At 39.0% G+C, this 14,793-nt stretch overlaps 1 protein-coding gene across 7 annotated transcripts in view; it reads right to left on the bottom strand.

Annotated features, from left to right (window-relative positions):
• The window catches only part of ACC (acetyl-CoA carboxylase), a 333,790-nt gene that overhangs the window by 66,322 nt on the left and 252,675 nt on the right, over positions 1 to 14,793 (bottom strand). For all 7 annotated transcript variants that reach the window (XM_071665546.1, XM_071665545.1, XM_071665542.1 and 4 more), the window contains 3 exons: positions 11,548 to 11,709; positions 8,526 to 8,633; positions 1,433 to 1,553 (listed from right to left, as the gene is read on the bottom strand). In XM_071665546.1, the coding sequence (XP_071521647.1) occupies positions 1,433 to 1,553; positions 8,526 to 8,633; positions 11,548 to 11,709 (391 nt within the window). The remainder of the gene's footprint in view (positions 1 to 1,432; positions 1,554 to 8,525; positions 8,634 to 11,547; positions 11,710 to 14,793) is intronic.

The following is a 14,793-nucleotide window of genomic DNA, read 5'->3' as shown; positions in this document are numbered from 1 at the left end:
GGGTAGATGTGCTGTCAATGGATTGAACCAGGGTATGTGAAGCATCTGGGGTAAACCATGGAAGGTTTTGTGGGGCCTGGATGTGGAAAGGGAGCTATGGTTTTGGTGCATTACACATGACAGATATAGACTGAGTGTGAATGAATGTGGCCTTTGTTGTCTTTTCCTAGCACTACCTCACAGGAGGGGGGGGGTGCTATTTCACGTGTGGCAGGGTGGCGATGGGAATGAATAAAGGCAGGAAAAATGAATATATACATGTGTATATATGTACATGTCTGTGTATGTAGATGTATGTATATGTTGCGTGTGTGCGCGTGTATGTATATACATGTGTATGTGGGTGGGTTGGGCCATCTGTTTCCTTGCGCTACCCCGCAGACGCGGGAAACCGCGACAGGGTATAATGAAAAATAAATAAATAGAATAAATGAGGAAAAACAAAATTTCAATCCCATATTCGTATTTAGCATGAAAAATATTCCATACACTGAAGTTTTCAGACAAATCTATTTTCCTGAGAAAAATGCCAAACATTGCAGGTAATAATTGTTCAGGGTATTTCTTACCCCAAAAAACTTTTTGCCAAGGATTGGGAGTTACTACAATCACTGACTACTAAATGTAACTCTTTGTCAATACTAGAGAAACAAATACTATATAGGCATGGTTTAACATACATATAATGCAAAGCATTTAAACCTTTATAGAGAGTTTGGGTTTGAACTGCTACAGCTGTACCTGAAATATGTATAACTTGTGAAGCTTGCAGTGCCTGAAGGACAAAGACAGCATCTGAACTGCTACAGCTGTACCTGAAATATGTATAACTTGTGAAGCTTGCAGTGCCTGAAGGACAAAGACAGAATCTGAGGCTTGCAATCAGAATGAGATCTGAGAAACACAAAACATTCAGGTTACCCTGGAGTTCGCCAGAGATAAAAAAGTTCCAATAAATTTTCCTTTCACAAGCTATGAACTTTGGAAAGCAAGAAGAATCAGTCTATGATCTAGGCAAATCAAGAAGGAAAATCTATTTCATTAAGCATAACCTGAAAGTCCCATGCTTTATAAAAGCTACTTAATTTTTCTCTATAGCTAAAGCACACATTGGAAATAAACAAGACAAAATAAGTATCCAGCAGCTCTGCTATCTACAAAAAAGAAAGTTGCTGCCAGAGGGTGGAGGGTGGAACCAGTTTAAAGGGTAAGCTAACCTACAACCAAAGCAGGTACCTGGGCACTACTCTGTCAGATAAACTGACTTCTCATTTGAATTTATTTGATACTCTATTATAAGAATCTCAGATAAAATCATATGCCTCTACAGTTTCATGTCAAACATAAAATTATCAATAAGAAATTCTAGTATAATATTTCTACCAAATATAGCTATTTGACAAATGACATACAAGTGAAAACAATTACATACCAATAATGTGGTTGATCTTATAATGTGCTTCACCATTGTCATCGATCAACTCACAATGGATGGAGTCTAAGGTAGACACCTTTTTGAAGTCTTCTGGTGTTAGGTAGAGGTATTTGAAGCCCTGTAACACAAAAAAAATGCAACATACATATAGCAATCTGAAGCTAAGCAAACATCTGAATATGTAAGTACATATGTCTGTCAATTACATTAAAAATGAGCTTAATCAATAACAATGATTACTGCTTCCTACACTGAAGTGCATGATCCACTGAAATCTTTATATACTTTCTTGATCATCATTCTGTATACTTCCATTCTAGCAAACCAGTTTTAAACCTCACTTGAATTAATATAGTCCTTTGGTGTCTTAAATATTTTACTTCATTTTCCCGTTAAACATATTTTCCTTTCTATCTGCACACAGCATATCAATTCATGCCATCCCCTGATTTCCCATCAAGGAAGCTTCAGCAGAATCTCCTCTAAATATCTCAGTTAAACCTATATTCATATTAATCCACTCACACTCTCCTCTTATACATCTCTTTGTGCCTGAGGTCTCTCTGCTATACAAAATCCAACAATATCTACATACATTTCTTTCATGATTCTTCTTACAATCATTCTAATATCATCATAAAGATGAGACACAAGGTTAAACAGAAGTTGTTTGTACAAAATGGGGCACTTATAAAGAAATGTGGCATGTCTCATGACCCTAATGTTTCAATGTGTAGGTTACGAGAATTGAAAAACCTTCACTCTCTGAGGTGGCATCCAGCAAGCATGAGGTAAGTTACCTAGTTATATACAGACCAAGACCCTTCCAAACCTTATGATTATGGTGAAGAGGAACCACCGGTGCCTTCAATCACCCCTTATGAATATAGCCACTCACTTATTACTCAAATTTGCCCTCAACTACAGGACTGATGTCCTATCAACTGTTTAGCACCCTGAATTTGCAAATTGTGGGTGCCAACCCAGGGTAGTAAAAAAAAAAGGGAGGGAGGGAGTGCACACAAAAAAGTAATAGGAACAACTGTTTAGAGGACACTGCCTTGAGAGATTTTTTAAATTTTCAAAACCTTATTTTTTTTGTCCAATGCAGTCTGCCCCGTGAGCATGAGAACAACCAGGAACCAGAGCATTGTGATGAGAGGTTCTGTGAAATTTATAATGAAGAAATGGGAATGTGCTTATACTTATGAATACCTATGATGAAATTTTGCCATGATACCAAGGCCAGTCACTCTATGTAGATTTCTTAGTTCTCCTGGTACTATATCAAAGAAGCATTGTAACTTCCTCAATGGGAATTAATATACTTTCCTTTGGTGCCTGTATGTTTCCGTTATTACCTTTATGTTGATGATTCTGTATCTACCTTGTTGATTAGCTTCCAGGTTTAGGATGGTATTCTTTATACCTTCTATTTGTTGTTATGCCTATACTACCATATATATCTCAACTACTACTCTAAACTACAGAGATTAACTATTTTCAATCTTTCATAGTATTCAAAACCTTAAGTCCATTCATTTCACTTGTAAACTGATTTTGAATTTTCTTCAATCTATTTGTTCCACTCTACATAAATGGCAACCATACAACACAGCAGTATTCGACTTATATAAATGCATCAACCCTTTCCATTATTAGTCTCATGTTTTAATATCATACCACTCATTATTCAGCTCAACAGCTTTATCTTATCAATATGTTCCTTAAAGTCAAGAGATTCATTTGTACTTATTACCAAATCTTTGATGTTATCATATTTTCCTTTTCCTTTCATGTAGGGCCTTAGCATTCAGGTTATTTTTTCTATGCTTTAAGTAGTCAAATTTTTCTTCAACAAATTCTGCCCATTTGTACATGGTATCCAAAATGAAGCTAATACTGTTCCTTGCGAGACAACTGAAAACACTTCTTATTCCTCAAACATGTTCCCACTTGCATCTACCTTGAACTTTCTATTGGTTTATATTTTCTTGGTCCATATTCCTATTTTTCCTTTATAAAAAATATTTTGTCTCATTACTTCCTCAGTAGTACTCATAATTTACTTTTTCAAATGCTTTTGCAAACCCTGAAAAGGCGAAAGCCATTCTTTCCTTTTCATTAGAATTTCATGTCATTATAGTGTGTTAACAGGTGTGTTCATGTGCTTTTACCAGGCACAAACTCATGCTGACCTTCATTTATGAATTTCCTATTTTGATAAAGCTCCAATACACCTTAATTACTTCTAAAATATTTCAGTTATGTATAATGTTTGGCTGACTGGTCTAAATTGTTTTGGCAACAATCTGGTTCCCCTCTGGTGCTATGTCTGCCATTATGTGCATATCTACTATGTTAGGTGGTCTATGCTTTGTCCCAGTAGAATCATGAAAAGTTTAGCAGTCCCTTCTAAGTGTTAATGCTGGCACCTCAATAAAGCACACTGGAATAACTTATGTGACTTCTCTTCTGACTGTCCTTGGGTAAATCATTGTCTCTTATGTGGTGATGCTTCTGTCTCTGTCAAATGCATAGCAGAGGTCATTATTGTGGGGCTGGAAGCATTTATCCCCTCTTCTTCCAATCAATGGTTCAACCATTCCTGTTCTGAGGCCATTCAGACATGTTGGGCTTGAAAAATCTCGCATTCCTCTGACTCCCATTCAATTTTTCTTCACTGCCCATAATCACTGCATACAAGGTATCTGTAAAGCAAAGCATTCCTTTATTCAAAAGAAGTGCAATAAAATCTCCTCGTCATCCAATGATAAGTGTTTTTGGTCTTCAGTTAAAGGCATCTATAACAATTTCTGTTTCTCCCATAGACAAAGCAACTCTCTTTGGTTCCCAAATCTCCTCTAACTCACCTTGGAAGACTAACTTTCCTTCACCACCTAATACTCCTTTAACTAATCCTATGCCTCTCCCTGTAATCACTTTTCGAACCGTCAGAAAAGCGCTTCTCTCTCTGGACACAAGCACCTGCACCTGCTCGTCTGTTCCATTTCTGTTTAAAAACCAAAACTTTTCCTTGATACATCCCACCCCTAAGAAAGGTGATCATTCTGACCCCTCTAGTTATCCTCCTATTGCTTTAACATATACCATTTCCGAAGTCTTTGAATCTCTCCTCAACTCCCATATCTTTAGACACCTTTGAATCTCAGTCTTCTCTTTGATCACCAGTATGGCTTCTGTATGGCAAGACCCACTGGTCATATTCTTTCCAATCTTACTAATGTCTGGTCATCATCTCTGAAAGATTTTGAGAAGCTATGTGTAGTTGCCCTTCACATATCCAAAGCTTTTGACAGGGTGGAGCATCAGTGTCTCATCTCTAAGCTCCCCTCTTTTGGCTTCCCTTCCCCACTTTGCTCCCTCGTATCTTGCTTCCTCTTAGGCCAGACTACCTATGTGGTTGTTAATGGATCAGCCTCCCTCCTTTCTCCATCAATAGCATAGTCCTTCAAGGTTCTGTCCTCTACCCAACACTTTTTCTCCTTTTCTCAATGATTTCCTCTCCTCCAATAACAATCAAAGGCACGCATATGCTGAAGACTTAACACTAAATTCATCCACATCCTTCAATTCTGCTCCTTAGCTCACTTGACCTTTATCTTGTCTTGACACAGCTTCCTCAATAAACTCAGGCTTGGACAGGATATCTCAGAGGGATGGATGAAACTTATTGAAGTTTAATGCCACCAAGACAGAGTTTCTACCCATCTCTCTATCAAAAACTCCTCACAACTCTCCTCTCTTCTTTGATGGTTTTGTAATTCCATCTCTTGACTTGATGAACATACTTGGAATTACTGTAACATACACTCTTTCTTGGAAACCTCACATTATGGGAATGGCTAAGTTTGTCTTTAAGAAACTTTTCCTCATAACAGCTGCTCCACTTATACAAAAGACTAATTCATCCTTGTATGGGGTACAGCTCAAACATCTAGGGAGGTTTGAGCTCTCCATCCTAACTTGAAAGAGTTGAGCCAAATGCAGTCCAACTTATAGACTCTCCCAGACTAACTTTGAAACTTGACCCTCTTGCCCTATGCTGCATTTCTGGCTCACTTTCCCTTTTCTATAGGTTTTTTTTTTTTTTTTTTTTTTTTTTTTGTCGCTGTCTCCCGCGTTTGCGAGGTAGCGCAAGGAAACAGACGAAAGAAAGGTATAGGTATAGGTATAGGTATTACTTTGAATTTTTCTCCTGAGGACTGGCTGCTTGCATGCCCCCACCACTAGACAGACCATTTAGCTAGGATGCAAATTTGAATGGAGAATAATTGGAGGAAGTGAAGCGTTTTAGATATGAGGGAGTGGAACTAGCAGCAAATGGAACCATGGAAGTAAAAGTAAGTCACATGCTGGGGGAGGGGGCAAAAGTTCAGGGAGCTATGAAGATTGTATGGAAGGAGAGAATGTTATTTCGGAAAGCAAAAATGGGTATTTTTGAAGGAAAACAATTACAAAAATATTATATGGTTGCGAGACATGGGATATAGATGGGGTTGTACAGAGGAGGGTGGATGTGTTGGAAATGAAATGTTTGAGGACAATATGTGGTGTGATGCAGTTTGATCAAGTAAGTAATGAAAGGGTAAGAGAGATGTGAGGAAATATAAAGAGTGTGGTTGAGAGAGCAGAAGAGGGTGTGTTGAAATGGTTTGGATATATGGAGAGAATTAGTGAGGAAAGGTTGACATAGAGGATATATATGTGTCAGAGGTTGAGGGAACAAGAAGTGGGAGACCACATTGGAAGCGGAAGGATGAAGTGGAAAAGATTGTTAGCAATCGGGGCCTGATCATACAGGAGGGTGAGAGGCATGCAAATAATAAAGTGAACTGGAAAATGTGGTACACTGGGGTCAACATGCTGTCAATGGACTGAACCAGAGCATGTGAAACATCTGGGGCAAACCATGGAAAGGTCAGTGGGGCCTGGATGTGGATAGAGAGCTGTAGTTTCAGTGCATTACACATGACAGCTAGACTGAGGGAGAATGAATGTGGCCTTTTTTGTCTTCCCAGGCACTACTTTGCTGAAGCAGGGGGTAGTGATGCTGTTTCTTGTGGGGTAGGGTAGCACCAGGAATAGATGAAGGCAATCAAGTATGAATATGTACATGTGTATATATGTATGTGTCTGTGTATAAATACATGGATTTGAAGGTAGCATTCATGGATCTGGAGAAGGCATATGATAGGGTGGATAGAGATGCTTTGTGGAAGGTTTTAAGAGCATATGGTGTGGGAGGTAAGTTGCTAGAAACAGTGAAAAGTTTTTACCGAAGCAATGAAAAGTTTTTACCAAGGATGTAAGCCATGTGTACGATTAGAAAGAGAGGAAAGTGACCGATTTCCAGTGAATGTCGGTTTGCAGCAGGGGTGCATGATGTCTGCATGGTTGTTCAATTTGTCTATGGATGGGGTGGTTAGGGTGGTGAATGCAAGAGTTTGGAGAAAGGGGCAAGTGTGCAGTCTGTTGTGGATGAGAGGGCTTGGGAAGTCAGTCAGTTGTTGTTCGGTGATGATACAGCATTGGTGGCTGATTTGGGTGAGAAACTGCAGAAGTTGGTGACTGAGTTTGGTAAAGTGTGTGAAAAAAGAAAGCTGAGAGTAAATGTGAATAAGAGCAAGGTTATTAGGTTCAGTAGGGTTGAGGGACAAGTTAATTGGGAGGTAAGTTTGAATGGAGAAAAACTGGAAGTGAAGTGTTTTAGATATCTGGGAGTGGATTTGGCAGCAGATGGAACCATGGAAGCGGAAGTGAATCATAGGGTGGGGGACGGGGCGAAAGTTCTGGGAGCATTGAAGAATGTGTGGAAGTCGAGAACGTTATCTTGGAAAGCAAAAATGGGTATGTTTGAAGGAATAGTGGTTCCAACAATGATATATGGTTGTGAGGTGTGGGCTATAGATAGAGTTGTGCAGAGGAGGGTGGATGTGTTGGAAATGAGATGTTTGAGGACAATATGTGGTGTGAGGTGGTTTGATCAAGTAAGAAATGAAAGGGTAAGAGAAATGTGTGGTAATAAAAAGAGTACGGTTGAGAGAGCAGAAGAGGGAGTTTTGAAATGATTTGGTCACATGGAAAGAATGAGTGAGGAAAGATTGACAAAGAGGATATATGTATCAGAAGTGGAGGGAACGAGAAGTGGGAGACCAAACTGGAGGTGGAAAGATGGAGTGAAAAAGATTTTGAGTGATCGGGGCCTGAACATGCAGGAGGGTGAAAGGCGTGCAAGGAATTGAGTGAATTGGAACGATATGGTATGCCAGGGTCAACGTGCTGTCAATGGATTGAACCAGGGCATGTGAAGCGTGTGGGGTAAACCATGGAGAGTTCTGTGGGGCCTGGATGTGGAAAGGGAGCTGTGGTTTCAGCGCATTATACATGACAGCTAGAAACTGAGTGTGAACGAATGTGGCCTTTGTTGTCCTTTCCTAGCGTTACCTTGCGCACATGTGGGGGGAGGGGGTTGTTACTTCATGTGTGGCGGGGTGACGATGGGGATGAATAAGGGCAGACAGTACGTGTGTATATATATATATATATATATATATATATATATATATATATATATATATATATATGTCTGTGTGTGTATATATATATGTATACGTTGAGATGTATAGGTATGTATATGTGCGTGTGTGGACATGTATGTATATACATGTGTATGTGGGTGGGTTGGGCCATTCTTTCGTCTGTTTCCTTGCACTGACTTGCTAATGCAGGAGACAGCGACAAAGTATTAAAAAAAATATATATATATATCTATATCTTCTTCTTTCATACCAGTCACCATTTCCCGCATTAGCGAGGTAGCGTTAAGAACAGAGGACTGGGCCTTTGAGGGAATATCCTAACCTGGCCCCCTTCTCTGTTCCTTCTTTTGGAAAATTAAAAAAAAAAAAAAAAAATGAGAGGGGAGGATTTCCAGCCCCCCCGCTCCCTTCCCTTTTAGTTACCTTCTACGACACACAGGGAATACGTGTCTTTACCTTTAGTGAATCATAGAATGCTAACATATGATCTATCTAAACATTTGATTTTCTTACAACTAATTCCATACTTTATCTGGTTCAGAAGGATCCTCCCATGCAACCTTGAACAAGTGCTTTATCTCTTCTGCAAGACCAATACGAGCACCTGAGTTGGCTGCAATGTAGATTTTTGGGATCTGCAAATATTCCAGGATTAATACAACAGTAGTGAAAACTGAAAATAAAAATCAAAAGTGTTAATCCTTCCATGAGGCACACTTATTACCTGTGTGGAAAATTTCTGAAAATTAATTCTTTTTTCTTATTTGTTCATTTTCCTAGTTGCAAGGTAGCACCAAGAACAGAAAAAGAATGCCCAACTTTGCTTAACTCCACTCGCTACCTATCATTTACAATGTAGAACCCCTAACAACAGCTAAGCCCTACATAACCTTTCTATGGTTTCTCCTGATTGCTTCATATGCCCAGGTTAGGTCACACTGACAACTTGTTGCCCCTTGAACATCATATTACCCCAATTCACCTATCCTATGCATGCCTCACACCCTCCCACATATTCAGGACCTGACCTCTCAGAAACATTTTTCACTACAAGCTGGCGCACATTAATAGAAATCCACACTTATCGCACTAATCCAGCCCCAACTCATAAAGCATTCCTGCGACTCATTCCAATGAAATCCCTTGTCCCAAGTAGAACACAAATATACTTATGCAACACCATTTAAAAATCAGCCACAAACCTACCTCATCCATAAACAGAAAAGTCTTGAATTATCCTCCTAAAATCCATCCAGAAAAAACTGCTCATATGTCCTTCACTCCTACTGATATAAGCATTATAATCAAACTTTAAAGTTCTTTCCTGTTATATGAGCTAACATTTCAAACTCACATAAAACACTTTAGTCCATTTCAATCCAAGCGCTTTCATATATCTTCAATCACTCCTGGCTTAACAACAAAATTCTCAATATTTTTAAAATTCCTAGAATAATACCAATCCTAAAATTCTCCAAACTACCTTCCTCACCCTTCTCTACTGCCCAACATCACCTCCATCCTCAGTGTCCAAACTCTGCGGAAAACTGATCCACAACAGAATTAAACAAAACATTCCACTCTAACGAACAAAATTTGGCTTCAGACCCAACCATGCCACCATCACACTACACAATGACCTCATTCAACATATCTTGGATTCAACCAACTAGAGCCCCCTTCCTGAATAATACTTATGGTAACAGACATTAACAAACCATTTGATTCTGTCCCTTGACACATCCTTACCCAAAAGATGCTTGATGCCATCTTCCATAACAATGATAAAAATGGCAGCAACATTATGCCCAGATGCCATGGCAGAGTCACTCACAATGACTTCACTATTAGTTCCTCAAGAAGCATTTCTTTATTCCTCTTCAATCCCTTCCTATGCAAACGTCCCATTACCTCTAGGAAACCAAAATCTGAAGATCCTTTCATATAAACAACTTTAAAACCACATCATAAAACTATGACACCATAGAAGCAGAAACAAAGGTGCAGCACTCCATAACAAAATTGGAACATTAGCTCACCTAGAAGAGAATGTCCACATCCCCAAAGAAGTTTTCAATTGCTCTTTTTACACCAGAACACATGAATCTAGTTTACACCCTCCAGTCACTCTGAATGGACAATCACTCCTACTGAACAAAACTCCAATCACTCTAGGCATCACATATGACATACACATGACATTCACTCCCCACATCAATAACATCAACACAAAAACTAAATGCCCCAAACTATGTCTCACATGCCTGGCATTCCACTCTTTCAAAAGCAAATAAAACAAAATTGCAAACACCACAAATTAATGCATTCAGAACAATTACTAGGTGCCTTGTAAACACAAACACTCAATACCAGGGATGACATGCTGTCAATGAACTGAACCAGGCAATGAGAAATGTCTGGGGTAAACCATGGAAAGGTCTATGGGGCCTGCATGTGGATAGGGAGCTGTGGTTTCATCACATTACACATGACAGCTAGAGACTGAGAATGAATAAATGTGGCCTTTCTTGTCTGTTCTTCTGGCACTACCTTGTTGAATTAGGGGTAGCAATAACGTTTCCTGTGGGGTGGGGTGGTGCAAGGAATAGATGAAGGCAAGCAAGTAAGAATATGTAAATGTGTATACATATGTCTGTGTATGTGTATGTAATGTATGTATATGTGTATATGTTGATGTGTATATGTATGTATATGTGCATGTATGGGCTATTCATCTGTTTACTGGCACTACCTCGCTGACACGGGAAACAGCGATTATGCATAATAATAAAAGATAATAATATATTTCACTGGACATATAGCCAAATACAACAAAAGCAATATCTTTATAACTGCATCTGTAAAACATATATTGGCAACCCCGTTTCTCTCTTGAGAATTCATGAGCTGAATTCTAAAAATGTTTGAAGTATAACAAAAGGGTTATCAAAAAACACACGTATATATAGGGTACATCTATGTATAGGAATAAAACAGCAAAATCAAAAGATATATACTTGGGTCATCTTAGCAGATGCAACAAGTAGGTAACACAGGAAATCAATACATTCAAAATCTAAAAAGGGCATATACTTCTAGGTCTGGAAAGTTACACAAAATCTGAGGCTAGAAAACAAAACAATAATTCAAGTTGTTGTAACTTCATTCCATTCATTTACTTCTTAAACTGAACTCCTGCAAAGCATTTGAAATCTGTCCTGTTACTGGTGTTCAATCTTGGGAAAAATCAAAATAAACTATAAAAAGCATAAACACTTTTACAATAGGTAATCAAAATTCTTAATCAATATAGGCACTTGCAAAATTTGAAAATTGTACAGGTAAGCATTACTCTAAACTATCTAAAAAATGGATTGGTATATGAAGGTATGGGAAAACCTAAGGGGGGAGGGAACAAATATCAAAATGCATAAGTCTCATTTGTCATCACAATAATAATAATAATAATGTCTACAGTCCAGCCAGCACAATGGGAAGGGGGCATTAATACTAGAATATAATCAAATGACATAAAAGTTATCTATATACCTTCAGGTGTCTTGCAAGTTGTGAGGCTTTAAGGAAAAGTATGTCTTCACGTGGACCAAAGGAACCAATCTGGTAAGTAATATCATTACAGATGATGATAATATCTCGACCATCAGGGTACTCTGGGGTGTGCAGTGTCATACGCCATGCAACCATACCAATCTGAAGAGTATAAAAATTCTACTTATAAAAATAAACATAAGATGGACTAAGGATAACTAATATATGAACCAGTGACACTTGAGTCATTGAAAATTTTATCAGGCTATAAAGAAAAGCACTGTCAAAATTATAGGTGCTGGATTGCCTACAAAGGGAGTGAAGGAGCTTTAACTTTCATAAATACTCCTTAACTTACCTAATGTATCCATAATGATGGTTTTACAATATTCTTCGGTTTAGTCAGGCAGCTGGAGTCTGCACCCTACAGGAATGTATAACCACCAGACCATGGATGGTCTGGTGCACTCTGAATGCACATGTCCAAGCCTTTTTCATATTTCTCCATTTCATGTCCCAAAGTTTTTCTAAAAGTTGTGGGTAATGTATCAAAGAATATATGGCCCCTGAAATTTAGTCTTTTTATCTCTCACTCTCACAGGGGGTGACTGTATTGTTGACTGGTTGGTAAGGTTATTTAATGTATGTATGACTCATGATGAGGTGCCTGAGGATTGGCAGAATGCGTGCATAGTGCCATTGTACAAAGGCAAAGGGGATAAGAGTGAGTGCTCAAATTACAGAGGTATAAGTTTGCTGAGTATTCCTGGTAAATTATATGGGAGGATATTGATTGAGAGGGTGAAGGCATGTACAGAGCATCAGATTGGGGAAGAGCAGTGTGGTTTCAGAAGTGGTAAAGGATGTGTGGATCAGGTGTTTGCTTTGAAGAATGTATGTGAGAAATACTTAGAAAAGCAAATGGATTTGTATGTAGCATTTATGGATCTGGAGAAGGCATATGATAGAGTTGATAGAGATGCTCTGTGGAAGGTATTAAGAATATATGGTGTGGGAGGCAAATTGTTAGAAGCAGTGAAAAGTTTTTATCAAGGATGTAAGGCATGTGTACGTGTAGGAAGAGAGGAAAGTGATTGGTTCTCAGTGAATGTAGGTTTGCGGCAGGGGTGTGTGATGTCTCCATGGTTGTTTAATTTGTTTATGGATGGGGTTGTTAGGGAGGTGAATGCAAGAGTTTTGGAAAGAGGGGCAAGTATTAAGTCTGTTGGGGATGAGAGAGCTTGGGAAGTGAGTCAGTTGTTGTTCGCTGATGATACAGCGCTGGTGGCTGATTCATGTGAGAAACTGCAGAAGCTGGTGACTGAGTTTGGTAAAGTGTGTGAAAGAAGAAAGTTAAGAGTAAATGTGAATAAGAGCAAGGTTATTAGGTACAGTAGGGTTGAGGGTCAAGTCAATTGGGAGGTGAGTTTGAATGGAGAAAAACTGGAGGAAGTGAAGTGTTTTAGATATCTGGGAGTGGATCTGGCAGCGGATGGAACCATGGAAGCGGAAGTGGATCATAGGGTGGGGGAGGGGGCGAAAATTCTGGGAGCCTTGAAGAATGTGTGGAAGTCAAGAACATTATCTCGGAAAGCAAAAATGGGTATGTTTGAAGGAATAGTGGCTCCAACAATGTTGTATGGTTGCGAGGCGTGGGCTACGGATAGAGTTGTGCGCAGGAGGATGGACGTGCTGGAAATGAGATGTTTGAGGACAATGTGTGGTGTGAGGTGGTTTGATCGAGTAAGTAACGTAAGGGTAAGAGAGATGTGTGGAAATAAAAAGAGCGTGGTTCAGAGAGCAGAAGAGGGTGTTTTGAAATGGTTCGGGCACATGGAGAGAATGAGTGAGGAAAGATTGACCAAGAGAATATATGTGTCGGAGGTGGAGGGAACGAGGAGAAGAGGGAGACCAAATTGGAGGTGGAAAGATGAAGTGAAAAAGATTTTGTGTGATCGGGGCCTGAACATGCAGGAGGGTGAAAGGAGGGCAAGGAATAGAGTGAATTGGAGTGATGTGGTATACCGGGGTTGACGTGCTGTCAGTGGAGTGAATCAAGGCATGTGAAGCGAATGGGGTAAACCATGGAAAGCTGTGTAGGTATGTATATTTGCGTGTGTGGACGTATGTATATACATGTGTATGGGGGTGGGTTGGGCCATTTCTTTCGTCTGTTTCCTTGCGCTACCTCGCGCTACCTTGCGCTACCTTGGAGACAGCGACAAAGCAAAAAAAAAAAAAAAAAAAAAAAAAATCTCTCACTCTATTTACTACAACTTCCAATTTCTGTGATAATATTCTACAGGGTCTTCCATTCTTTCATGACAGTTAGAAACTATTTCAGAGTGCATATTGGGAACAATACCCTCCAGAATTTTTCTAGTATGTCACAATAATTCTTACCTATCCATAACCTAGAGAGTACAGTCTCAATGCCTTCAGTTGTTACCACTAGCTTACATTTTTCAAAGTGTCAGGGAAGGCTTTGTTAGATCCTTGCAGACTTTAATGTTACTATCTCACCTGCTCTAAAAGGTGATATTAGTACTCAGCAGTATTCCATTCTGGACAGTTTTAGTATTTTATAAATGTCAATAACAGCATAAGCTCTCTCATCTTGAAGGTCCATAAATCCCAGTTCATCATTCTTTTTGGGGCAATTCATACCGTTAAGCTTGTTGAAGACAAGGTCAGACTTTACTACACAGAGGTCTGTTACACTGCTCTCTTTCACTTCCTCCATGACATAGTTGAAACTTTTCCTCAATAAAGGCTCTGATTTGCAACAGCATGATGTGATCTGTTATTTAAGAAGTTGTATAACTATCTTCCTACTTTTCCACTTGCATTTGCCTTTGGCATTTAGTGTATCAATGGTCGCATTAGCCAAGAGCTTTTGCAAAAAATTTTCATATAACATTAGTATTCATTTGGGGGGGGGGCATTACCTTTACAGTTTCATGACAAAAATAATGTAGATGAGAGACTCTTGCAATCCTGATAATTACTCCATTGGGATATGCAGGTGTCTGATTCTATCAAGTCAATCAACCTATATCATAGAACTCCTGAAAATTTCATTAATATCTGACGTCTATGCTACATTCAAATGTGAAAAAGAGTAATGTCACAGTATTGGATATAATTGGGGAATATAGGGTATTCAGTGCTGTGAAGAGGAATGGTGAACAGTCTGTGGAGTTGTGTACTGAAAAAGGAATGGTGATTGGGAGCATATGGTTTAAA

Source organism: Panulirus ornatus, chromosome 10, assembly GCF_036320965.1.
Source record: "Panulirus ornatus isolate Po-2019 chromosome 10, ASM3632096v1, whole genome shotgun sequence".
Classification (NCBI taxonomy): domain Eukaryota; kingdom Metazoa; phylum Arthropoda; class Malacostraca; order Decapoda; family Palinuridae; genus Panulirus; species Panulirus ornatus.
This window is presented reverse-complemented; position numbering and strand designations above follow the sequence as displayed.